This window comes from Silurus meridionalis, chromosome 5 (genome assembly GCF_014805685.1).
Source record: "Silurus meridionalis isolate SWU-2019-XX chromosome 5, ASM1480568v1, whole genome shotgun sequence".
In the NCBI taxonomy this organism is placed as follows: domain Eukaryota; kingdom Metazoa; phylum Chordata; class Actinopteri; order Siluriformes; family Siluridae; genus Silurus; species Silurus meridionalis.
Window position 1 is genome coordinate 20,954,769 of NC_060888.1, and position 26,293 is coordinate 20,981,061.

At 37.0% G+C, this 26,293-nt stretch overlaps 1 protein-coding gene across 1 annotated transcript in view; it reads left to right on the forward strand.

Annotated features, from left to right (window-relative positions):
• Positions 1 to 24,747, forward strand: part of psd2 (pleckstrin and Sec7 domain containing 2) — a 45,725-nt gene extending 20,978 nt beyond the window's left edge. The window contains exons 4-15 of the mRNA XM_046849442.1: positions 9,133 to 9,327; positions 9,414 to 9,494; positions 12,202 to 12,314; positions 13,616 to 13,674; positions 15,113 to 15,202; positions 16,110 to 16,153; positions 16,249 to 16,439; positions 18,340 to 18,410; positions 18,599 to 18,756; positions 18,892 to 19,036; positions 20,464 to 20,607; positions 20,725 to 24,747. Of these exons, the coding sequence (XP_046705398.1) occupies positions 9,133 to 9,327; positions 9,414 to 9,494; positions 12,202 to 12,314; positions 13,616 to 13,674; positions 15,113 to 15,202; positions 16,110 to 16,153; positions 16,249 to 16,439; positions 18,340 to 18,410; positions 18,599 to 18,756; positions 18,892 to 19,036; positions 20,464 to 20,607; positions 20,725 to 20,931 (1,498 nt within the window). The 3' untranslated portion in view covers positions 20,932 to 24,747. The remainder of the gene's footprint in view (positions 1 to 9,132; positions 9,328 to 9,413; positions 9,495 to 12,201; positions 12,315 to 13,615; positions 13,675 to 15,112; positions 15,203 to 16,109; positions 16,154 to 16,248; positions 16,440 to 18,339; positions 18,411 to 18,598; positions 18,757 to 18,891; positions 19,037 to 20,463; positions 20,608 to 20,724) is intronic.
• Positions 24,748 to 26,293: the final 1,546 nt, after the last annotated feature.

Below are 26,293 nucleotides of genomic sequence, written 5' to 3' on the forward strand. Positions count from 1 at the left end.
TAAACAATTTAATGTGAAGTTTATAAATAGATAAATGAACAGGCTACATCACACCACCTGGCTTACTATTAGTGTTTTTCCATTCCAAGTCTAAGTTAATTATGCATAATGAAATATAAATAGGAATAGGTTGTAATTTGTGGTTTTACTAGCTAGTTACTTTTGTTGTGTACTTTTATGTAATGTTTGTAGGGCCTGGCTAGTAAGCATGCTAGCTAAACATTTTCAAAGTTGTTGTCTTTGACTATAGTCTAGATACAGTATGTAACCTCTGTCTAGCAGAAATAACTTTTGTACTGAAATTTGCTTGTCTTTAATATTAGCAGCTGTTTAAAGCAAATCAAATGACAAAACAGGTGGCTCTGTTGTACTGAAGAGGCATTTGCTAATTTGCTCAGGGACCACTTGTTCTCTAAATATACTATTTCTATTCTGATAAAAGTGGTCTCTTCCCCAATGACTCTGAGGCCACAAGGGCCCACTGAATGGTTGGATGATGATAAACATGATGTAAATCATGATATGGCCTTCGCTTACATACATAGTCACCTATTTGAACACCATTGTGAATATATGAGTAATGAGTTGGACAACGTTGTCCACCACCATCGTTATCATTATCATCATAACACTGAGATAATATATTATAGAAGAGTTATTTTCCTCGTTTAAGTACAAACTCTGATATTTTATTTAATTTTTTACCTGTATGTCATATGTTGAAATGGCTGGGCATTGCCCATATTTGCCTAATATTAATATTACATTGCTTATTTCTTTGCTGATACTATAGACATTATGAGGTTATGTGTTCTGTTCAGCACTATGCTGGGCAGTGGTTGTTCAACAGCTAAGACTCTTAGTTACAATCAGAAGATTAACAAGGCCCTTAACTCTCTCTGCTCCACCGTCTCCATATCTTCACTGACCCTGAGCTCTGGTCCAGGCTTCAAGCTTGGAATTGCAAAGAAATGTATTTCACTCTGCTGTAATATATATATCATATTTGACAAATAAAAGCATTATTTTTTAAATAATTTTTAGGCCAGAGATTGGTTTCAATAATTGAGGCATTTGGAACCTAGTACAGTTAATGATACTTTATCACTTTATGTTTTATCGTATTTTTACCTCTTATACCATGGTATTTAGAACTGCTGTAACATAAGTGACAGCATCTTACTCATTTTTACTGATGCTTCATAACAATAAATATACTATTATACTATTATACTATATACCAAACTATACATTTGTTATCCCCCGTCACAGTCACTGATTTATTTCTTCTAATAGGAAAGTAAGTAAAGTGAAAACTGTCAGTGCTGTAAATGTTTTGAGACTGAACTCTAAGACACATTCTGCTTTGCTGCTGCAGATCTTTCCCAGCCACACCCTCTCAGTGATGATACACACACCCAGGCAGTAAAAAAAGAATATCAACCAAAAAGAACATGTTGTGATATGCCACGTTCTGATAGACATAGACAGTTTGTTGTCAGTCACATCAGCATGTGTCATGCATGTTTCGATGTAAGTCCATACCCTAGAGGTTACTTGTGTGTCTCTTTTTGCCACATGAATCACTGCTAAACGATGTTGTTGTTTTATTTATAAGGAACACAGCAAAAGGGAACTCAGACACTGAATAGAAGTGGGCAGATTCATGGCCTGGTTATGTTGCAGACTTTGAAAGTGATTTTATCTCAAAATAGTGCTCCTGCCTTGGCTGTATCATTACTGCTCTATTCATTGGTGGCAGAAATAAAGTCTGAAAGTCATTTTCAGTGCATACAGTAAAGTGTCTTTGTCCTAACTATAAAAGACACTGCTAAACTGACCTTGGTGCTCCTGGGCTTTTAGCCAGATCTGCACTCAAACAGAGGAAATAAGACAGCATGTTAAACCCTTCAGGTCATTCAGTAAAAGCCTGCAGGCCATTCATTTTGCAGTCCACCCCCTTCCTCTATATAGGGTTGCCAGATTGGACAAAATAAAAGTATAATAGTTTATATATATATATATATATATATATATATATATATATATATATATATATATAGTAATATGTTTTCTTTCTCTTTGTTTGGCTGTTTAAAATATGTTATCAAACAATAAACATCACCAAACAGAAATTATTTATACAAAAATGGATGAAAACCTTACATTTTTTGATGAGTTTGATTAATTCCTCCATCTCAACCAAACATAACATTACTTACACAAGGATTATTATTATTAATTATAAGTATTTGACATTTTTATTGTTTAATAATTTTTTTTTTAATTGTATTTACTGCAAACTGACTAACCAAATGGTACTCAAGCATGTTTCGGTGTCTTGAGCTCACTTTTTACGTGTCCTTATGTTAACTAATAACAAAATGTACAAGTTTACCCTTACCTCTAAGGATGGACTCATGAGTAGTTTCAATTAAATATTTTGGAGAGATTTCGGAAATACTTTTAAATTAATCTTTTAAGCAACCTCATATATCTCAGTCCAAAACATTTATTAAAATCATTATATTTTTCACGCAAAATGTGATTATTGTCTTTAAAATGTTGTTAAAACTCACAGTTATGGATCAGACTTCTGTCATTCAACATTATTCCAATTCTGAATTTGATGCGTTCTCGATATCAAGAGTAATTATTTTTATCATTCGTGAAACTCTGTATTCTGTAAACTCTTTATTTATTTGATCATATTGTGTTAACAATAATCAAACAACAACAATAATCATCATCACCATCATTATTATTATTGTTGTTGTTATTGGTTATTGCTATTAATACTACTACCACGATTATAATTGTTGTTATAATTATTATTAAATTACTAATAATAAACCTTCTTATTGTTGTTGTTGTTGTTGTTGGGTATTGATATTAGTATTACTATTAACATTGCTTACAAAACAACAACAATAAAAATAATAAAGATAACAAAGATAATAATAATAATAATAATAATAATAATTAATATAATTAAATAATAATAATAATAATAATAATAATAATAATAATAATAAAGCAAGCATTTTGAGCAACTTCCTGTGACTTGCAACATGCAGTGGGTTTATAACCAATCTGGCAACACGGTGGACTTTCAGTGACTGTATTGAGGCTGGGTTTGTGTAGCGGTGGAGAGCGGATCCGCTCATCAACTCCATATCGCGCGTTTAAAACTTTCTGCCCTCGACTTTTGTTCGGATAAAATCCTCCGTGTGGGTGGATGTTTAATATGTTCCTGTATGTCTGAGTGTCCGTCCCGGACTGAATCTGACCGTGGAAACAATCTGATTTCCGATTTATTTACTCTGGTTTTTGGAAAGACACTGATTTGTTTGCCGGAGAGATCGCACGCACTTGGACGCGTCTTTAGCGCACACTGAACACCACCATGGCTCTGATAGTGTGGGATCTGATCTGTGATCTGCGCTGAAACGCCATGTGGAAAGACGAGTATGATGTTCATTTCCACTTTCTGCTCGAACTCCTGTAAGTACATCCTGTAAAATCTTCCACTTAGCCAATGCAGGAGCCTCCAAATATCCTGATAGGTGGGCTCTAATATAAGATAAGAAATTTCTGTGTTACAGCAGCAAAGAAAAGAAATGTAGAGACATAATACAAGTATATATATATATATATATATATATATATATATATATATATATATATATATATATATATATATATATAGAGAGAGAGAGAGAGAGAGAGAGAGAGAGAGAGGGCTTTGTACTTGTCACATGTACATCACAAGCAAAATGAAAGTTTAAATTTTTCATTTTTAAGGGCCCCCAGAGTGTCAGCTTGGCGATGCTAGGCTTGAACCCCCTCACCTCCCGATCAGTAACCCAGAGCCCTAACCACTGAGCTCCCAGCCAGAAGAAAATTCCCTTTTATTCAATTCATCCACAGTGAACGCATTTGGCATAATCCAGAGCAACTTTCTTACTTATACAACTGAGCAGATCATGGTTAAGAGCTAACATAGTCTACATGATATACCTTTCCATACTGAGAAAAATAGAAACAATGGAAACCATCATGCAATTTGGAATGGTTAGAATGGGAGTTGTATTGTTTTTTTTATGGAAACTGTAATGTCCTCAGTTGGCCTCTCACTGGTAATATATTGTCTTCTGTTGATCCCATGAACGTCTAGGAACCATTTGGAGATTATTAAGCATCCAGATTCCAAAGGTTTGATGATAATGATTTAATGATGTACAGAAACACACCACGCAATGGAAATGTTTTTGATGGTTAGCAGCTGATGGTTTGTTAAAGGTATTTGTAGTAGAAACCATTAGAATTCCTGTGAAGGTTTCATTTGTTTGATAACAGGGTTATCTACATTTATTATCCATTTTAATATGCAAACATAGAATTAATACATTTTGACTGTTGCCATCTGAAAAGTGTTCCAATGGAAATGCGCTAATGACCAGATATTCATTGGTAAACAGTGTGTATGGCATTGGGACAAGCCTATTGGACAGAGAAATGATGCTGGGATTTTTAAGTCACTGCTCGGTTGAAGAAACCTGGTCTTCCATCAACAATATATAGATATGGAACAGTCATGTGATCTGAAACTAACGAAACGAAAAAAGCAGACAATGCACATGGAATTATGTATTGTATATTTATAGTATCTATTAATGCACCAATCATTTGAACCAACAAGACACACCATATGGAAAAAGGTTGCTGGACACCTGACAGTAAGATTCATATGTACTTTTTAAGCAACATCGTATTCCACATTTAGTCCACATTTGCTGTTATAATAACCTCCACTCTTCTGGGAAGATGTTCCACTAGATTTTGGAGTGTGGTTATGGAGATTTGAACACATTCAGCCACATGGGCGTTAGTAAAGTCAAAAAGGCCATTCAAGATCTTCCTATTCAACCCATGTAAACCACATCTTATTCTATACAATTGTGTGCCTCCAACTTGGTAACAGTTTGAGGAAGAATCACATATGACTGGAAAAGTCAGTAGTGTAGGAGTGTATAATAAAGTCTTCAGTAATACTGTTTATAGCACGGTTGGTAAATTCTCAATTTTTGATTGGCCAGAACGAGTTGTAGCCCTGACAGCAGTGCTGGCTGTAAATCACAGGTTCATGTTAAGTCTAATACAGTACAATTGTAAATGCTCCACATAATCTTAGCCCAGTAATGAATGGGATAGAGAAAAACCTGAAATGGTTGTTGCAGTAAAGCTTTCTGTAGCCCTGTATTTAACATTCATGGACTAAGTCTTGGATGTCATCTTTGTAACTGACAGCCGGTTTTCCACCACAGGAAAGTTTTCGGGATGGAGTGCTTTGTTTGTCTTAGTAAGTGATAACATGACATTTCCTAGCTGTTCCAACATTACATGTAACAATAAATGGTTAAAAAATGCATGTTCATTAATAGGTTTGAAATTGCTGAGATATAAGAGGAATTAAACACAGTCATTGGAAAATAACCAAGACTCATGTAACAGTAACTCCTCTTCACGGCGGACCACATCTCCCCACCACATTTGTGATTATATTCATATAACTGCTCTTCACCACTATGTTTCATTCCATTCATAGTAAATGTAATCATGAAGATTACAAAGAGCAGTTGCAGTGTATTCAGTATAAATATTAATCAGAACAATATGACAGAAGTGTTAGAATTGTTGTAAACTCTGCCTGCATCAAAGTGAAGAAATTATTTTTTCAGAATTTTACAAGATTATCACAATGTATGGATTTTAAACATGGATACAGAAAGCAATGAACATATATTTCTTGCAAAAGTTATACAGTGAAATGACAGCCATTTGCCTTGTAATCAGTAACAGATTGATTGTTTGAATGCTGAGGTCTCGCTTGCCCTTTGCTCTTCTCTACCAGTGAATGGATCATATTTTAGTGAACCGACTTTAATGTGTAAGTGATATTTTCTCATTTTTTGCAACTCCTTGCAGAAAACTTTCCTGGCTCTTTTTGCTCTTTTTTTTTATCCCATAAGTGGTTGCATATTTAAATATTTCTGTGTGTGTTGGAAAAAAAAGAGCATTTTTCAGTAGTTTTGAAGCTATGCTGCTTTCCTCTTTGCCACATGCCACACACCCAAACAGTGATTGTTTTTTTTGTTTTTTTAATACAAGAAGACATGCCAAGCTCCACACCTTTAACCTGACTCAGCATTTGAGGAAGAGAGAGGTGGTAGCATGCCACATGGCAGCCAGGACAGCAGTGCTGCCATCTGAGTCATGGACATGCAGACTCATGTTTTAATGTGTAACTCCAGGCGCATTTCGACATAAGGGAGTGCATTTTTAAATGAATATGTTCAATTGCTGAAAGATTGTAAAGCCTGCAATCACTCATGGCCTAACAAACTATTTTCTTCAAACACACCTTTCTGTGGATTTGCTTCCCATTTATAGTAACTGTTATGTATATTTCCCAGTTTGTAGTGTGTTGTGTGTGCATAGTCTGCTCCCTAAAACATTAAACAGTACATAAATATGAATAAATACTGTATGTATCTAGTGTTAAAATGAGCATATCTGCTTATAGTTACAATTACATGTATGTAAAATAGAACTGCAAAGGCACACGGACTGTGATATACTGGTAAACTTACCCATATATGCTAATGATATAGGGCTGACTCTAACATTTGAATAGTTATGTAGCAAAGTTTATTACTTTCAACCAACAACAACCTAACTAAATTATATGAACTGGACATATGTAATCATACATAAGCTAATACACATGATTAGGAAGTAGGAAAAGTTTGTGGGAAAGCACTGTAACTCAATAAATGATTTCTTTTGGGATGTATGATTTTAGACTTATTAGCTGTGTTTTTAGTGTTACTGCTTCTCTTCATTTTCTGTTGGGTAAAACTCAAAACATTTTACCAAGTTTTTTTTTTTTTCATTCATTCATTCATATTTGTAATCAGGGCCATGGTGGAAATTCTTTCTTTTTATTCATTAAAATTAAAATGTTCTTCAGATTGACTTCATGCAGTTTCACTTTCCTCTTAACTAAACTCTATATAGCCTGTGTTTATTCAGTTGAAATGAATAATATTCAAATGTAATAATATATGATGGTATAATATGACAGTGGCAAGTCAGCTGTTATCTGTGAAGGATCTACATGTTATAATCTTGTATTATAACATCATATCTGTTTCATAACCACCTTCCCTTAAGCTAGGTTTTTCCTGAATGACATTCAGTTTGCAGACTTTTTTTTTTTTTACTTCACAGGAAGAGGATATGAGGAGCCTAACTTGGATTGTGTTGCATTTTTTCCAGAAATGCTGCCAATCTTTCTCTGAGTTGAGATCATACATTGTACAATGCTTACGTATTTAATTGGGCTAAATTAAAATCTATCATGCATTTGCTTAGAAAGTTAAACTTCCAGGTCAGGTACATTAAAGCAATAGTATAGTATATGCAAACATACCACTGACAAGAATTTACATATTGATTTGTGAAGACTAAGGAAAGACTGTCTTTAACAATAAGGGGGATTATAGGTGAATGTAATGTTTTTATTCCTAGAAATGAATTAATCCTAAACCTACACTGTCATTATATATAGTAAAAATAGAAATTATAAATAGAATTTGGTTTTGTTAACAATCCATAATGTACTTTAGACATTTTATATTTAACAAAATATAAAGTCGTCCATGATGAAAAAGTGTTATCGATAAGTGGCTTTCCATAAATGCTAAAACTACCTCTAGACTTCTGTTTACCAGAGATTACAGTACTTGGGTCTTCCTAGGGGTTTTTTTGGTACAAGGAACTATGTCAAACCTCTTGTCTGTGGTAATTGTTACATAGATACAGTATGTCAGAGATAAAGATAAAATATAAAATCTTCCTTTTAGGTTCTGTGAGACTTCAGCTTCCCCAGATGACTTTTATCTTTCTCTTGTGCAAACTGCTAAACCCAGTGTTCTGGGTTTAACAGATCGCATGCTACAACGTTAGAAAGATAGTGTTATTGAAAATGTTTTAACATTAAACAACAAGTAAAGTGTGATTGGATGTTGTAAGAAAGTTGTTACAATATTATGAACACATTGATTATATGTTTAGGAAACCCAAATCTCGAAAGATATTAACAAATCATGCTAAGTTGTTGGTTGGGATGTACCCTATAACTGTTTTCTGTCAAACCTCTGTCATATCTGATGTCTGGCACAATAAAAGTTTGGGTTTAAACAATGGAAAGTTTGGTTAAGATGAACTAATTAATTTGCTCAGAGCTATATCAAAGGAAGTTCAGTTCATTTGAAATTTGGTAGAGGATTTTGGGTAATTTTGCAGAAAAAAAATGTCTCTGTTTCAAAGTAACACAAGTTACACTTCTTTCTATTTGAGACTGCCAGTATCCCCTGGCACAATGGACACCAACAGATTACACTGTCCTCTTATTAGGTTTAGGTCTAATCAGATTGCGGCAATTAGATTATGTGAAAAATTTGCCTTGCTATCAGATAATACTAGCCAAAATTTTTTTCAGGAAAGCAGAAACACATATAAGGTTAACAATGCTGACCAGTAAGCATGTGGTGTTTGATTGTGATCTGATGCATTTGTGGGAGCTTTTCCACATTTTCACACTGGCTTGATAAAAGTGCACTAGTTTATGCATCAGTTGGCCGGTTTCTAAATCATGGCACATGCGGCTGAATTGTTTTTTTATTTCAATGTATATTGTATAAAGTTCTAAAGAAAAAGTTATTCATTATTAAAGGCAGTCTGTCACCTCAGTAAAGGGGTTATGGTGGCTTCACATATCCGAGTGATCTCTGAACACTCCATTGGCCTTATACAGACCATAAGACATGTAATTGCAATCATCCAGACGTTAATTATTTCATTTAGATCTGGTATCTCCCTTTTGGGGCACAAAAGTTGGAGTCTAAATGCACCGAGAGAAATGATTTTAGTGGCTCTGAATCGCTTTTAAATTATGCACATGGCCTAAAATGGCTATTTACCTTCTCTTTTGTAGTCATTTAAATGGACTGGCTGTGAGGCGAAATGTACAGACTAAGCCTAATGTGGTCATTTTTGTTGCTGTAGTGATGCCAATCTCACAGATGGCCTGTGCGACTCTGACTCTGAACTCGGCAGCCTGGAGACATTGGAGAGGGGCAGCACGGATACCCTTGCCAATGGGTGCCGTGCCAATGCAGAGAGTGCCAAGCGACTGGCTAGGAGGCTGTTCTACCTGGAGGGCTTCAAGCGGTGTGACGTGGCGCGACACCTAGGAAGGAAGTGAGTGTGTGAATGCATGTTGGTTAGTGTCTACCTGCTTGATGTGAGTGAATGTAGGAAGAAAATGTTTTCTCTCTCTTTTTTAGTAATGAATTCAGCCAGATGGTGGCGTCAGAGTATCTGAGCTTCTTCGACTTCACAGGGTTGTCTTTAGACAGAGCGCTGAGGTAAGGTCTTGTTTTTTTGTTTTTGTTTCATGCAGCCTGTTCTTGTGCAATTGAAAATTTGTAATTATTTTGAAATTCCAAGCATGTGGAGTAACCACTGATTTAAAGAATGATTGCTATTTCACAGATAAGACCTAGTGTTTTGTTGATTTGCTCTCCTTTCTAGGCCAGCATGCTCATTGCCCTTAGCACCTTAATGTTATTATTGCTTTTATTAGTTATAATATAAACTGTGGATGGTCACTTATTGACATGGTTGCCAGATTGGGCTAATTTAAATTGTCTTCAAAGGCACCATGATCAAGTCAAGTTTTGTTTTATAGCAGATTATCTAAATAAAATGAATACATTTCCACACAAATACAAAGTGTAAGTGGAGATTCTGTGTCTACAGAACCATTTATAATGTGTTGTAGATTGCAAAGACTGGATTTAGGAAAGGGCGTGGCTAATGGCATGGAAAATTGTCCAACATCAGCAATATGTTTGAAACACTTGTTCCTCATGCAAAAGCTGAGGAGAAGAAAAAAAACTGTGTTTTCCTTTTCAAAGCTTAGATTTAGGCTAGTTTCAGGTCTTTTGGTTTGTTTGAGAAGTTTGTTGAGATGAAGTTGTGGAAACCCATCAACTCTGGTAATTAATATTACCTTAAACAAAAGGTGCAAAACTCAATTAAAATCAACTGTTGTAGGCTGGATACCTGTATGTGGTTGACTTTTAGCTACCTTCTATAAGGCTATTTTGAATTATTATTAAGATCACTAAGCGCCATTCAAATCTATGTTTACAAACTGAGGCTGTGCTTTAGAAAGAATCTTCATGGTCTTGTAGATGCTATTTTTTCCATTTTATTTTACTAAACATCTAGACATCTTCAAGCATTTGTGGCACCTTAATAGAGATCTCAAGTTAGATATTAATACTAACTACTTCCTCTTTTTTATTTAAGGCATAGTTGTGGGAGGACTTGACCCTGCTATCACATGTCTGTCAGACACTGGTGTTTTAGTCATGGAACAAATAGACTTCCCAAATGGAATATTTGCACTCGGTATTCTCTTAAGCCTACAGCTACCCTGGTTCCTCTATTGCCCAAATGATTGCTTTTGCAGCTACTGGCTCTTATTACATATAACTGCTTTTTGCGTGGACACATTCCAAAATATCTTCTCTACAGATTCCTCTTTCAGAGCCTGTGATATCTAGACCACTTTTCTTTTCTAAAATGAAAAAGTGAGAACAGCTGGCGGCAATCGCTTTTTATGGCGCACTAATGGTATTAAATAACCTACCTGTCCATGTGAGGGATAGTCTTCATTTTTTAAATCCAATTATAAAACTCATTTGGTTTTGCTGACCACACCTCTTTCTACTATAGTGCTTAGTCCAGTCTGTATCTACCATTCACCCATTTTTATTCTTTATTTTTATTTTTGCTTTCTTTCAAGTCAAGTCAAGTCAAGTCAAGTTTATTTGTATAGCGCTTTTCACAACAGACATTGTCTCAAAGCAGCTTTACACAAATCAACAGTGATGGTGAATGGTGTGCATTTATCCCTGATGAGCAAGCCGTGGCGACTGTGGCAAGGAAAAACTCCCTTAGATGTTATGAGGAAGAAACCTTGAGAGGAACCAGACTCAAAGGGAACCCATCCTCATCTGGGTGACATCAAGAGTTTGATCATAAATCTTTCAACAATACAGAACACTGGAGAGTGAGAACTAACATGATTACTGGAGTATAAGATTATAAGTAATGTTCTTTCTGCAGTCTTAAACAGTCTATATGGTTAGTAGCTCCGAGTTTTATAAGCTCAGCATTTGTGATCACCACAGATCCAGCATCAGCTTCTCCATGCCAGAGCCTTTAAACACTCCAGGAGGTCCAATGTCAAAACTCCACACATGTAGCGGGATCCAAATGGCACTGGTACGTCTCTAGATGGTTCAGGATGTTTGTGAGTTCGGCATCTACTTCTTTAAAGGTCCGTAATCATCACGAGGTGGGAGGTGACTGGAGCTGGAGCAACCTCAGGATGCCTCGGGATGGGGAGAGAAAGAGAAGCAGTGGAGAGGAATTAGCGTAGCTGCTGTTCATGATATTAACAGCACAAGTTGATAATGTGCATGTGATCAGATGTTCTGGAGCACAAGGTTATGATGTGATGTGTGTTATGTGTAGGCTTTGCTAAAAGATACGTTTTAATCTACACTTAAATTGGGTGAGTGTGTCTGAGCCCCGAACACTGTCAGGAAGACTATTCCAGAGTTTAGGAGCTAAATGTGAAAATGCTCTACCACCTTTAGTGGACTTTGCTATTCTAGGAACTACTAGAAGCCCAGAGTTTTGAGATCTCAGGGAGCGTGGCGGATTGTAGCGTGTTAAAAGACTGGATAGATACACGGGAGCCAAACCATTTAGTGCTTTATAAGTGAGAAGTAATAGTTTGTAGTCTATTCGAAACTTAACAGGAAGCCAATGTAGGGACGATAAGAAAAAGCTTTCTTTGTATTTAATGGATCGATTTTATATATTGCTTGTTTTTAAAACACAGAGTACAATATGGGCAGAATGATGGGATTCTTTAAATATCAAATATATCTTTTTTTTATTGATTTCCACAAACTAGGTAAATACCCAAACCAGGCTTTGATGACAATACACTAGGTTTTTCTGACTCACTTTATAATCTTCCTCATAATGCAGGAGCTTCTTGAAGGCATTTCCTCTGATGGGAGAGACACAGGAGCGAGAGCGAATACTGGTGCACTTTTCCAAACGCTTCTGTCACTTTAATCCAGAATCCCCCACCTCTGAAGGCAAGTATTGCTACATATATTGATCTTGGCTGATTGACTATGGATTATTACTTTTTGAAATATCCTCTTTTAAGATGAGCCTATGGTAAATCAGTGGTAATCAGCTAGTAAAACAAGGTTGGGATGCCACTCTTTCAAAGCTTTTCATTTGACTAGACTGGATACTTAAATAAAAAAAATACTGCAGAATGTCCCAGTCTCACCCAATATATAACCATGGTTACACAAACACCAACACCTCCTGTTAGTTTGTTTACTCTCTATTACCCTGTCTTCATTGGCTGCAGTTCTTGTCTGCCACTATGTAGAACTTCTGTTATGCCAAGTTAGGATGGGATGCTGTTTGACGTGTTTAAGCTGGCGTATGCATGCAAATTTCCTGACAGTTCCGACCTGACATCTTTGACACACTGCTGACTGTGAATTACTATCACAGGACTGTCAGAGTGACTCACTGCAGCTTAGGAACATCTTATTATAGTGTGTTTAATTCTCCTGACTCAAAAATCAACCAAAAAAGAGAAAGAAATCAAAACAACCTAGTTATCAAGGTCCAGAAAGTAAATTGTAGCTGGATCCCCATTCTTGTGCACATTTTTTGTTTTTAAAAGCAAATCTATTTGAGATTGCATACACAGAGCACTTCATTAGAAACCACTAGTAATCGGTATTAAACGTCACCAAATGTGCAAAGAAAACGTCATTCACACTAATAAACCATTCCCGCTACTCAGGACTGTTGGCACAAAGCAGGCTTGTACTGTAGTGTCTTTTATTTGTTAGATTTAAAGGGGTTCTCTATTTGGTCTCGTCTTCATGAGGTAAAAAGCTTCTCAACTGGGTTGTTGTGGTGTGGCAACTGATTTATTTGGTTTGCAGTCTGATTTTGGTCTTTGTCTTGTTGCAAGGTATGCCCCTGAAATAGATTGGGGGGCATTTTTCTGTAAATTAGCAAAAAGCACATTTTTGCACACATTTGAATCCATTCTGAGTTCGTTGTCGAAAATGATTCTGATAGTGATGCTCTTTCAGAAGCAGCCACACAAGCCCAAGCCACGATACAGCCTTCACTGTGCTTGACCAATGAGCTCATATGTTTTTTGATCATGAGCAGATCCTTTCTTTCTCCATGCTTTGAACTTCTGCTTTGAAAAATAATTGTCGTATAAGTTCATCTTGGTTCAGATGTCTTCATTGTACAACAAAGACAGCAGAATTAATGCTTGCCATTCCAATACTTTTGGAGTACATTTGGATTTTACATTTTCTTATGCATTTGTTTTATTACATTTTATTTACAGATGGAGTCCATACACTGACATGTGCTCTTATGCTTCTAAATACAGACCTGCATGGACATGTATGTATACATTTACACACGCACACACACACACACACACACACACACACACACACACACACACACACACACACAACATATAGCATTATATTGCATGATGAAAAATAAATGCATTTTTTAAGAAACACAATATTCAACATGGTTTGTTACTCAACCGGTCAGCATAGTTTTCCTAAAAAAAAAAAACGGAAAGACAACGATAAATGAAATTGCCAGCATAAAATAAACTTTAAATCAACCGCAATTAACAGACATACCACAGACATCCATTTCTGTTTGTGCTAATGAGTTTATTACACACCTAATTTCCTCGTTAAGTCCCTGAGATGCAGCGCTTTGCAGTAATTACATATGGAACATATGGAAATGCAGCCAAAACATTTGATTTGGTTCCATGTACTGCATAATTACTGTCTTTGCATGATGGCTAGAAACACACAGCAGTAACTGAATGTTAATGCACCTCTCTAATGCCCCATGATTTATATTCATTTTAAGTATTCAATATAGTCATATTTTCTGATAGTGAATATTTGTCAACAAATCGACAAATAATGATTTTTGGATATGCTACTTTAGCCATGGATTGTAGTTTCCTGCTAGTTAACTATGACTGATGTTGCGAGGAACGTTCACTGTAGAATTACTTGAATGGCAAAAAAAAAAAAAAATCTTTCTTGTCGTAGTTTCTGCTTTGGTTTAAAATGTTTTCTGACCCTGTGATGTTGTCCCCTAAAGACACAGCCATTTGTTATGAATGTGGTGTCTCTCTAACACTCTCCTGTCTCCCTGTTTCTGACTTTTTTTCCGTAATACACTTTCACCTCATTCCTGTGGCTGCTGTTATGATCAGGTGGTAAGTGCAACTGTTTTCTATACTGTCTCTGTGCTTTTCTTTGGTTCTTTTTCTCATGATAGCTATTTAATAGATCATTTGTGTTGAACCACACCAAGTTCCATGTGAGACAAAATCCAGCTTCCACTTCCTAGACTGTGTAAATGTTGCATATAGAATGCACAGCACCTCTGGTGTTTTAGCTCCTTTGCTGTGTGGAATGGTTTATATAAGAGCATGTGTGCATGCTGTGGTTGAATAGATCCTCCTTTTCAGTGAGCAAAGAAACAAAATGGTGCAGTGTGTAAGAAAGGTTTGGTGGCGTGCACGTTTTGTGTGTGTGTGTGTGTGTGTGTGTGTGTGTGAGAGAGAGAGAGAGAGAGAGAGAGAGAGAGAGAGTGAGTGTGAGTGTGTGTGAGTTATGCCGTGACAAACTACTGCCATCTGGTGGTGGTGGGAAAATACTGACCTACCATTTTTTGCACAACTTTTTGACTATCGTTACTGATCCATTAAGCTATTACACATACTATACAATAATACTTGCACAACCACATAAAACAAAAGCAGATTAAGAATGACATTCTGTGTGGTTGTTTTTAGAACATCGGGAAAAAGATGTCTTGTCAGCAATTCATCAGCAATCTGGATGGTCTGAATGACGGAAAAGATTTCCCCAAAGATTCACTCAAGGTATTGGATTGTGCTTTAAGAATGTTGTCATCAATGCACACTTAAAGGAAAAATCCACCCTGAACAACTTTTTATAATTAACATGTGGTCACTGGATTTTAAGATTAATTTTGCATTGATATATTAAGTTTGTCTATTTTTCTGATATATATCCTCATTTCACTTGTTTGGTTAATAGTTTAACTTACCCAGAATGCTATTAGTGGCACAATCCAGACACAGGATTTCATCTCAACCTAAAAAATGGGATGCAGCAGTGCTTTAATCCTTCAGTCTGTCCAGCTCATCAGGACACTATAATCAAACAGATCAGATTTCAAAGCTTTAACTTTAATGCTAGTAATCACCATCACGCTCATCATCTATAGCCGAGACATAACCTGGCATAACTGTATATTTAGCTGCATTACTGATGTTAGCTCTCTGTCCTGACTTTACTACTGTCTTCTCTACCTATACCTTGGATTTCACATTATTATGACATTGACTATTAATGGAAGAATGGTGATTGAGAAACAAATATGTTTCTCACTCTTTTGTTAACATCAGAACTGTTGAATTTACTTAAAATCTCCTTAGATTAAACCCACACGCATATATTAAATCAAATTTTTTAACATATTCTGGGTTATAATGCACAATGTTAAAAATAATAAAAAAAAATAATTAAAAAGTGTCCAAACATTTGACACTGACCAGATATAACTTTATGGTTATGTGGTATACTTAAGGTGATAATGTCTGGTCTCTGCCTGGTCTCTGTATTTTAACATGTTTCATGGTGAACTTTTCTCTGAAAGACATGCTCTGCATTTAGCTCATAGGTTGTATGATGTATGTTCCTATAATATTGTGTTGAATGCAAAATAACATCTAACATCAACTCTCACCTCTCTTTCTGGTTTAGGTGCTGTATAATTCAATAAAGAATGAAAAGCTAGAATGGGCCATGTGAGTATCTGCTCTGTCTGTGGATTGAGTTGCATTGACAACTAACATTGCTTTGTAAGGAAGGTGTGAATGTGTAACTTGATCTCTGTTTGCAGCGAGGAGGAGGAATTAAGAAAGAGTCTGTCCGAGCTGGTTGAGGACCAGTGCGAGGCAGGGGGCAAGCGGATTGTTAGGGTAACGGATGGTAGTAACCCGTTTATTGCCATTCCACTCCTGCTCAATGCTACCACATACAAACACGGAGTCCTCACCCGTAAGAGCCATGCGGATATGGACGGTAAACGCAGTGAGTGTTCCAGACAAAAAAAAAGAATATATGGACAATATGTATTTGTGTGTGTGCAAATTTATGGTGTGACTTTTTGGTGCTCTACTTCTGAAATATGTGAAACTTTGCTGGTTTTGGCAGAACGACTTCTGTTCATTTGAGATTAGTTGGAGGTTTATTGGACACACTGAGTTAACATCAAAGAACTGGCATCTGCTCTGAATAACTGCACTCAAGCGTAGCAAATAGACTTTCACTCTGGCATGAGATGTGTGTGCAATGGAGATATAATTGAATGTGAATATAGTAATACGAATGAAGAGACAATGTATTTTAAACAGACACAACTAAATACATGGCCAGGGAGCCAAGGAGGCAGCACTGGTTAAGGGCAACACTTGTCGATCAGGGGCGTCCACGTGCTCAGGTATGTGGAAAATAAACAGGCAGTGACCTGCTATAGAGCCCTGACCTCAAACCTATTGAACATTACTGGGATGAATTGGAACGCTGACTGGTCTCCTCACCTCATCTACATCAGTACCTACTTTTACTAATATCCTTGTGCCTGAATGAGCAAAATCTCCACAACCACACTGCAAAATCAAGTGGAACATCTTCCCAGAAGAATGAAGCAAATATAACAGCAAATGTAGAATGGAATGCTGCAAACTGAAATCTTATGCTTTCCGTAGTGTATAAATCTTGTGGGACATCGTATGACCAATTGATAGTCGTGGCCAATGGTGGGTTAAAATAGGCTACAGGTATGTTTAGGTCTACATTTTGCTTGCAAATGAAAATAATAATAGTAACAACAACAACAACAACAACAACAACAATAATAATAATAATAATAATAATAATAATAACAATGTGTAGTGTAGTGTAGGTCTGGACTGCCTACAAAAACAACAATATTTATTTAAGATTGGAGGTTGATTGGACAGTAGTAATGGTGGATGTACGTCGGACAGGAGGTTTGTGCTATAGACATTAGTTGATGTTTAGGCCATGTGGAATTTTTTAGATTAGATTAGATTCAACTTTATTGTCATTGCACAAATACAGTACAAATGCAGTTAGCATCTAACCAGAAGTGCATTGGTAGCAGTGTAAAATATTTACATATGTACAGGTTGGTAAGGCTATAATATATGATAGATACAGTATAAATAACTAATGACAGATGAATGAATATTTTGAAATGAATAATATAAATATAAGTAAGCAGTATACGGAAAGGCAATTATATACAATGAGTACAATGGTTGAAATGTGTTTTAAACCTAAATATAGATAGATAGACATCTTTAGAGCACTGAACAAATAGGGATAGAGGCCCTCATTTACTGACCCTGTGTACAAGAAAATATATAACTATACCAGAAGATGGCAGTGTCCTCATACTAATTCTGAAATGCACTATTAGTATTAGTGTCTATGATGGTGATTTCATTTCTCATCTCTGGTAATTACATGAGTGAACTGAATATGGTGTCTTTAAAGCTGGGAAAATACATAGATCACAAACAATATTGGTACACAGCAAGAAGAGGAGATTCAGCAAAGCAAGTGGTAATGGTTACACACAGATCACAATGCAGAGGAAAATCTAAAATATCTCATACATATCTCATCAGTAAGCAAGTTTTTAAGGGCCCCATCTTTCTAAGGTTACTGTCTGAGTATGATGTAAGACCTAATTAGACTAATTAGATTGTGTGTTCTGCTGAGCTGGCAGACTGACGAGTGAGATCCTGGGCTTCCAGCAGGTGGAGGAGATAGCAGGGATATTCCTTACAGCTGGATATGGCATCTGTGATCAACTGCAGCCATTAGTAAAAATGCATCCATAACTAAGTAACACTCTCTCTCTCTTTCTCATATATCTGCCTCTCTCTATATCTCTCTGCAGCCCCGAGAGGACGGCGAGGCTGGAAGAAATTCTATGCAGTGCTGAAGGGCATGATCCTCTACCTGCAAAAAGTATTTCTCTCTCTCACACACACACAAACACACACACACACACACACACACACACACACACACACACACACACACTGACTTTGTGTTTCCCTCAAATTTATCTTTCATTGTACACAAACACTGCTGCAACATGACCCAGCTTATGAAACCTACTCAGTGCTCGCTCTTTGTCTCCCCCTTGTGTTAAGGATGAGTATAAGCCTGATAAGGACCTGTCTGAAGTGGATTTGAAAAACGCAGTGCGTGTGCACCATGCTTTGGCCACCAGGGCCTGTGACTACAGCAAAAGACCCAACGTTCTCAAGCTCAAAACGTCTGACTGGAGAGTCTTCCTCTTCCAAGCACCGTAAGTTACCTCAGAGGGAGAGTTATTAACGACATATGAGTTATACATTAATCAAAATACTTGTCACACATTTGTATCCATTTTCAAATTATGCCCAGTCAGCTATTATGTCTGTGTGTCTCTGTGTCTGTGTAGGAGTGAGGAGGAGATGATATCATGGATCTTCAGGATCAATTTGGTGGCTGCTCTGTTCTCTGCGCCTGCATTTCCTGCAGCCATAGGTTCCATGAAAAAATTCTGCAGACCTCTGCTGCCATCATCTACAACACGGCTTAATCAGGTACATACATTTCTGCAGTGGTGGACAGAAAACAAAGTAAATGTACTTTACTGTACATTTATTATGTAGTAAATGTGCATTACTGTACGTAAGTAACTTTTTCACGTATCTGTACTTTACTCAAGTATTTCAATTTGGAAGACTTTTACTTTAACTTCACTACATCAAAGTCAAATATCTTTTTACTCAACTACATTTTGAGAAATCAATCATTCCTTTTTATGTATGAGTGGATTAAAAACTTAACTGGTCAAGTGCGCAGCAAGCCACCAATCAAGGCTTCATTATCTGAAATTATGTTAAAGGCCCGAATACCTTATATCATATACAAGGTGGTATCAAAAATTTTCATGACTTAGATGCCTTAAAACCTGGCAGTAGCACTCGCTTTTGGCAGTCCGCCCCTAGGGACGAATTCTCGATGCACAATAACGGGAATGTTGAAAAAGACGATTAACATGCACTTGGTCGAGTTGCGAACCTGCCTTCCCTTTTGGGCTCTTCCACTGTGAAGGTTTTTGCTTCGTCTCGGGGTTGTACCCATACACCCAAGTTTAGTCACAGGTATTGATCCTCGACATGAAGGGCGGGTCATCACACAGCACGCTGACGGAGTTCTTGGAAGACTTAAGCGCGGTGTTCCTCTTGCTTCTGGCTCAGCAGCCTGGGGACAAACTTGGCAGCAACACGACCCATGTTCAAATCACATGTGAGGATTGCCTGGACTGACACACAGACAACGGCAGCGATGTTGTGGATTGTTCTTCAACGATCATCTTCGAGCATTTTCGGGGGTTCAGCACATTGAAGGGCTTCACATTTGCGCTATGTTCTAACCTGCAGTCCATGATGAAATTGCAGACGTGGTAACGCAAGTGGTCAGAATATAACCAGTTGCACGGCTCCCGATGTACACAGGACGATGTCTTTTGGCACACTGACTTTTTAAGGTCGGTGATCCATGTGCCTGTGCATGCAGACTTGGGCTACTATTTTTTGGCATGTTACAAAACTAGTCTCAAATCTTGATACCACCTCATATTTACCTGAAATTGTATATCAATTTATGTGCTATTAAAATATACATGGCAACACTGGCAGCATTGTCTGGGTGGGAGTTTACGGCTGTCTGTGACCTCATGCATGTGAAAAAGGGGCAGGTCGAAGTGGGTTACACTTCCCTGTGATGCAGCATGAGTAGCAGTGTGAAAAGATGTGACTTCATGTGTCTCAGAGACATGTCATATAGTGCCATTGTGTGGGAATTGGCATGCAACCAAACTATTATATGCAAAATATTAATTATGAATTTTGAAATGAAAAGAAATACTGTGTGTGTGTGTGTGTGTGTGTGTGTGTGTGTGTGTGTGGTGTGTGTTTGATGTCTTTGAACTCCCTTACACTGTTGTCTTGAAATATCTGCACAGGAGGAGCAATTGAAGTGTCATGAGAGCAAGCTAAAGCAGATCTCCTTAGAGATAGAAGAGAACAAAAGGAATCCGCCCGAGCTCACGCCCAAAAGCAAAGAATTAGAGGAGTACCGCATCAAAGAACACTACCTTACCTACGAGGTCAGCATGATGTTGAAGCACATTTAAATGAACCTTGAATGCCTTAATGCACATAATCACACGTGTCTTCTATTTGCCAAGCGTACATACCTAACCCCTTTGTGTGTATCTGTGCAGAAAAGCCGTTACGAGACCTACGTGAACCTGCTGCAGGCCAAGTTGCGTGTAGGGAGTGACGACCTGGATAAAATCGAGGCCAGTGTGTTCAGCGGAGACAGCAGAGACAGCCATATGCGCAAAACCCAGTCCAGTCCTTCCATCAGCCATGCTCACGGACTCAACGGACGAGCCGCTCACAAACACACCTCGGACAGCTCTAACTGAAAAATTATCGCAGGGTCCCTGAACTTTGAGCTCTGTCTGAGGCACATTTGAGACGGCAGAGGACGATGGTCTGACGGTTCGGAAAACGCAAAACAAGACACATGAACGTAGCAGTAAAAACGTCTTTTATTTCAATGCACAGTAAATTAGGATTATTGTAAGTATCATAAGTATTACCATGACAACGTTTTTTTTATTACCGAGGTAAACGTCGTGCCAAAAAAAGGAAATTCAGAAGTGAAAGGAGACCAAGACTGTATTCGCGAAGCGTGTTTACATCGCATGACTGCGGTCGAGTTTGACAGCACATGGCAGTTTCCTGTGATTGTCGATTAGATGCACTATGATCACGAGGCTGATTTTACTGTGATGTCTGGAGAATTTAGACTCGAGTGTCACAGGGCACCTTTCCTGATGTCAGTATAAAAAAAAAAAAAACATGACATCATCATTATGAGTTTCTGCAGTGTATTCTTTACAAGGTGGAGATATAAAGTGATGGCGCGATGCCGCATTTCGATGATGAAGCCATAACACATTTATGGTGACATCTCAGTGTTTGACTAGTCCATATGTACAATTGGCTTCTTGACAGAATTTGTTTTTTTTTTACATGTAGCATTTGGCTTATCCACGAGGCCTTTTTCGATGTCTCAGCCTCAATAGCTGTTTTAAGGGCTCTGTCTCATGCTGAGGTATTTGTTCAGACTCATATGAGCTGTCTACAGTATGATGCAATGTCCCCATTATTTATTGTCATATTTATTTATTGTAATTGTTTCCTTTCTGAGCCGTCACTATGGACTCAGGCACTTGTAATGTTGAAAGCAATTTATCTTAGTTCATTCTATATATAATCTCAGTTCATTTTTCTTTTCGTTTTTTTTATAGAGCTACCTGCTTTGGGTGGTAGGGAACCTAAGATGTGGTTCTTGTTCACAGTATGATAAAAGAAGACAGGGTATCTGATTGAAAACATGAACAGAAAGCATTGGAATGTGTGTATGTATGTATGTATGTTTGTATGTATGTTTGTATGTATGTGCAAGTGTATGCGTTTGCGTGCAACAGTAAGAAAAGACATAAAAAGAAAATATAATGAAAGGGAAATCCAAGGAAAACACCAGTGTTTAATCTTATCTCTGTTTAATGCATCTGAGGCATATATGTACACTTACCACAAGCATGTGTTTCAGTATATTATACCGTATCAAGGCTCAGTGGTGAAGTCTTTGGTCTACTGATCAGAAGATTGGGAGTTCAAATCTTTACATGGCATCACAACAGCAACAATGATGTTAATTAAATCATTATTTTCCGGCAATTTCCAGTGACAGGAGGCGAAGCAAGCATTAAAGAAGCTAAATTAATAGCCGAGCGAAGTAAATGAAAAGCGATGCTATTTGGTGTTTCTATTTCAGCACATCAAACCATTTAAAGCTGTCAAATAGTCGAAAGAAATCATGAAGCGCAGAACATTTTGGTATCGTTCTGACACTCGCAAACAGCGATGCACTGCACAAGAGTTTACTCTGAAGCATTTCCCTCCATTATTCATTTTTAGTAGAAAGATGTCTGATTTGTGTTCCAATGGGAGGATTTTGTGTACATGCCGTAGCTAGCTTGCACGCTTTACTCTGGATCTTCCACAGAAATTTATTGTAATCAGCAGTAAAATTTAAACATCACAAAGAAGATTTAAATAACAAAAAGTTCACATGTAAGTGACTGGTGTGTGATGCAAAATTGCTGGCAGATAAAAAGGACACCAGCGAGTCTTTCTAACTAAAAATATATTTTATCTAAATGGCTATAATAGTTTCAGTCATAGGTGCTTTTCCAGTCAGGTTTTGTGGTATTCCTTTGCTCTGACAATGCTGGGAACCTCACATACTCCTTAGAAGAAGCTGCAAAATACTTCCTGAACAAACATTCAAGCAGCTTCTTCTGGGTTTATGTACACAGATTAAAAACAGCTCAGCAGTGCAGTGAAATTGCGTGATCACCTCTCCAGAAATGACTAACCTGGGAAATCCTTCGATAGTCTGTAATTACAGACTATCAATTACATTGAATATGGAACAGGTTTGTGAGGGTGGAGCCAGTGATCAATAGGCCACACGGGCCGATTGTGTGTAGGTATTCCCAGACTGTAGAGTACCAAGCATGGGAGGAACCTTATTGCAATACTGAATATTGTAAAACAATAAGACAAGCTATCAAAAGCTCTGGCCTTCTATTTTTTTAATTAAAAACAAAAGCTGACATGTAAATTCCATTTTTAAGCTTGTATTATGAGAGGTCCAATTAAACTACAACTTATAGGACAAACACCACTACTTATTGCTTCTTAAAATCAACACTGGAATATAATATACTATATGGACAAACATTTGTAGACACCTGCCCATAATATTATGTGTTTTTTTGCACATAGACCCATTCCACATTTAGTTCCCATTTGCTGCTATACAATTTTCCAGTCTTCTGGGAAGTTTTTCTAGCTCTAGATTTTGCAGTGTGGTTATAAAGAGTTTTGAGCTCATTCAATCACCCGGGTGATATTAAAGTCAGTCAGTGCACTGATTCTTTCCAAAAGTGTTTAATAGGGTTGATTTCAGAGTTTTATAGCAGGCCACTCAAGAGTTTCCACTCCAACTCGTGTAAATCATATCTTCAAACTCATTTTCTGTGCACAGGGACATTGTAATGCTGGAACAGGTTTAATGTTTAAAATGTATTGCTCAAAGACATCCTTTACAATCGTGTGCCTGCTAGTTGTCGCAACAGTTTAGAGAAGAACCACATATGGGCTAGAAAAGTCGGGTGTTCCAATACTTTTGCGAAGCATATACTTTAAATATGGTTGTAATTTCCTTATTATATATTAACAATTTTAACATATAAATTGATCTACAATTGGAAGGATCTTTATTCCCATTTCCCTTCACCAATGAATTGAACAGTTAATTTATGAATACTGACCCTAGTAGTCATGAAAAATGTTCTACGAAATGTCCAAAAAACATTTTTTATCTTCTTTTGAAAAATCTTTTTTTTTTTTTTTTTTTTTCCTTGTAAATATTTAGTCTATGGTACTGATATATGCTACCATATGTGCTAGACAGAGATAAAGAAAAAAAACCCTGGTGTTTTCCTTGTAGTGCTGAGTCAAAGTACAACAGTGAAGATGATTTCTACATATGCTTAAAAGTGACACGGGAGTCACGGAAGTAAATTCTTCTCACAGCGGACCAAATGGAGCCTTCCCAATGGACATGACTAAAGCCTGAAGCAGCAGGACTGCAAATTCAGACCAAGATATCTACTCATATCTACATCACGCACTGTAGCTTAATGGACTAATTGACAAAATATCTGTTCAAATGCATTATTATTCTGTAAATCTGTACCGTGAACATGGGATCAGCGTTACGTTTTGCAGAAGAGGACTGCTAATGGCACCATGTCTACGCTTAGTTCTTTCAGCAGCAGCAGCAGCAGCACAGTCAACCCCTTCGGTGTATGTCCACCCATGCCCATGGTACGGACTTTGTGTGTTCGAGCAAGTGCAAGTAGATTTATCTAGTGGCAGTTTTGACGCATGATGACAGTAAGAGTGAGAATATTGAGCTTGTGGCTCTTGCACTGCTATATATGAAATAACAAAGAGCTGCAATTTTATACATACTTTAGTAACTGCTTTCATAAACTGACTTCCCTATACTTGTCGCTTTGGCTGTTGTGCTAACTATGATTTTCCCCAATGTTTAGGGTAGAACAAAAATGCTGTTGTAATAAAAAAAAAAAAGAGTTCTGATGATTACCATTTCCTCATAAATGACTTAACACACACTCCTACAAAGTAAGTGAGCAAATGATAGCTAAATGAAATGGCTCAGCAAACTGAGTAAAAATTTGCCACCTAATAACAGCATTTTGGAAATCGAGTAAACTTGTAAATTCAAGCAAATTGGTTTCTCACAATCTTCTCAATACAAAGCAAATTGTCTCTGAAGTAAATACACATATAATACAAATAGGGTAAATAGAAAGTTTGTGTGCATTCTGGATAATTCAGTTCATTTTATGTTAAAAGTGGTGTGAAAAGGATCGTCTTGCATTTACATTTAAGGCATTTGGCAGATGTACTTATCCAGAGCAATTTAGCCAAATGTGTAGTCCTTCATAAAACTCAATAATCTGTGCTGTCTGTCTTTGGACCAGGGCCACAAAACATCTCCCTGATATTTATCTTCTCCTGTTTGTGTATGTCTTAAATACATTCATAATATAATTCACTGAATGAAATACATTATGTTTGGTCTTAATTAAAATGTAACTAGTTTAAAAACATAAAATTGTAGTTACATTCACCTCATTACAGTTCATTGCTTCCTATTTTTCCAATCTCTATACCATGTCCATTCTCCTTTCAGTCATGGGTGTGAGCTTGATAGATGACTCTGGTTAACTAAATGAGTTGGAGCACCCATATTGATATTTGTCACTATTTAAATAATAAGAGAAACCCATCATTTCAACTTATGTTCATTCTGGACAAAAGAATGATCAAATAGGCTAAAGAAGGAAAATGACGTACTTAAATGTAATATATGGAATTTATATTCAGGTCTTTGTCATCTTCCAGCTTCATAGCACTGATGTTTTGCTGCTAAATAATGGTCCAGGCTTTTGGGGTGGGGTGAGGGATGAGTGCTTTTTTTTTCAGCACCGTGGACAGCTCTTATCCTGCCAATAGAGGGCGTCATGACATTCTTCATCAATTCATTCTTCTGGATAATATTTACGTTGATTGATTTAGCAGAACACAATCTATAGATGTGGGGCTAAGGGTCAAAAATCATTCTCATAGGCCTGCAGTGTTTTATTTTAATAGTGATGATGTTCTGGACCACCACAATGGTTACTAAACTATTAGTGAACATCTTTTGCACCTTAGATGGTTAATATACTTTAGTCACTTCAGGAGAACAAAACGGAGGGAATGAAGGTTTTATTGCAATTAGTCATTTTCAGACAAAAAAAAACAGGCTTTCCAACTCAGAAACAAGGTACACACATGTACAAAAAAACAAAACAAAAAACAAAAAAACAAAAAAAAGGAAAAAAAGAAAGAAAAAAACCCACACTGGATACCAAGAACAAAAAGTCAGGAAACTTGTGAGAATACACAAACAGCAAGGGGAGGTGGACGATGAAGGGTTGGATGAGAGGTACTTCTTCTAAGCCAATGTAAGCACCATATTTGTGTTAAAAGGAAGGCATAAAATAAAAACCGTACCCTAAAATGGTTGGCTGAAGTGTAACATGGATACATACATGAGCGCAATCATCACAG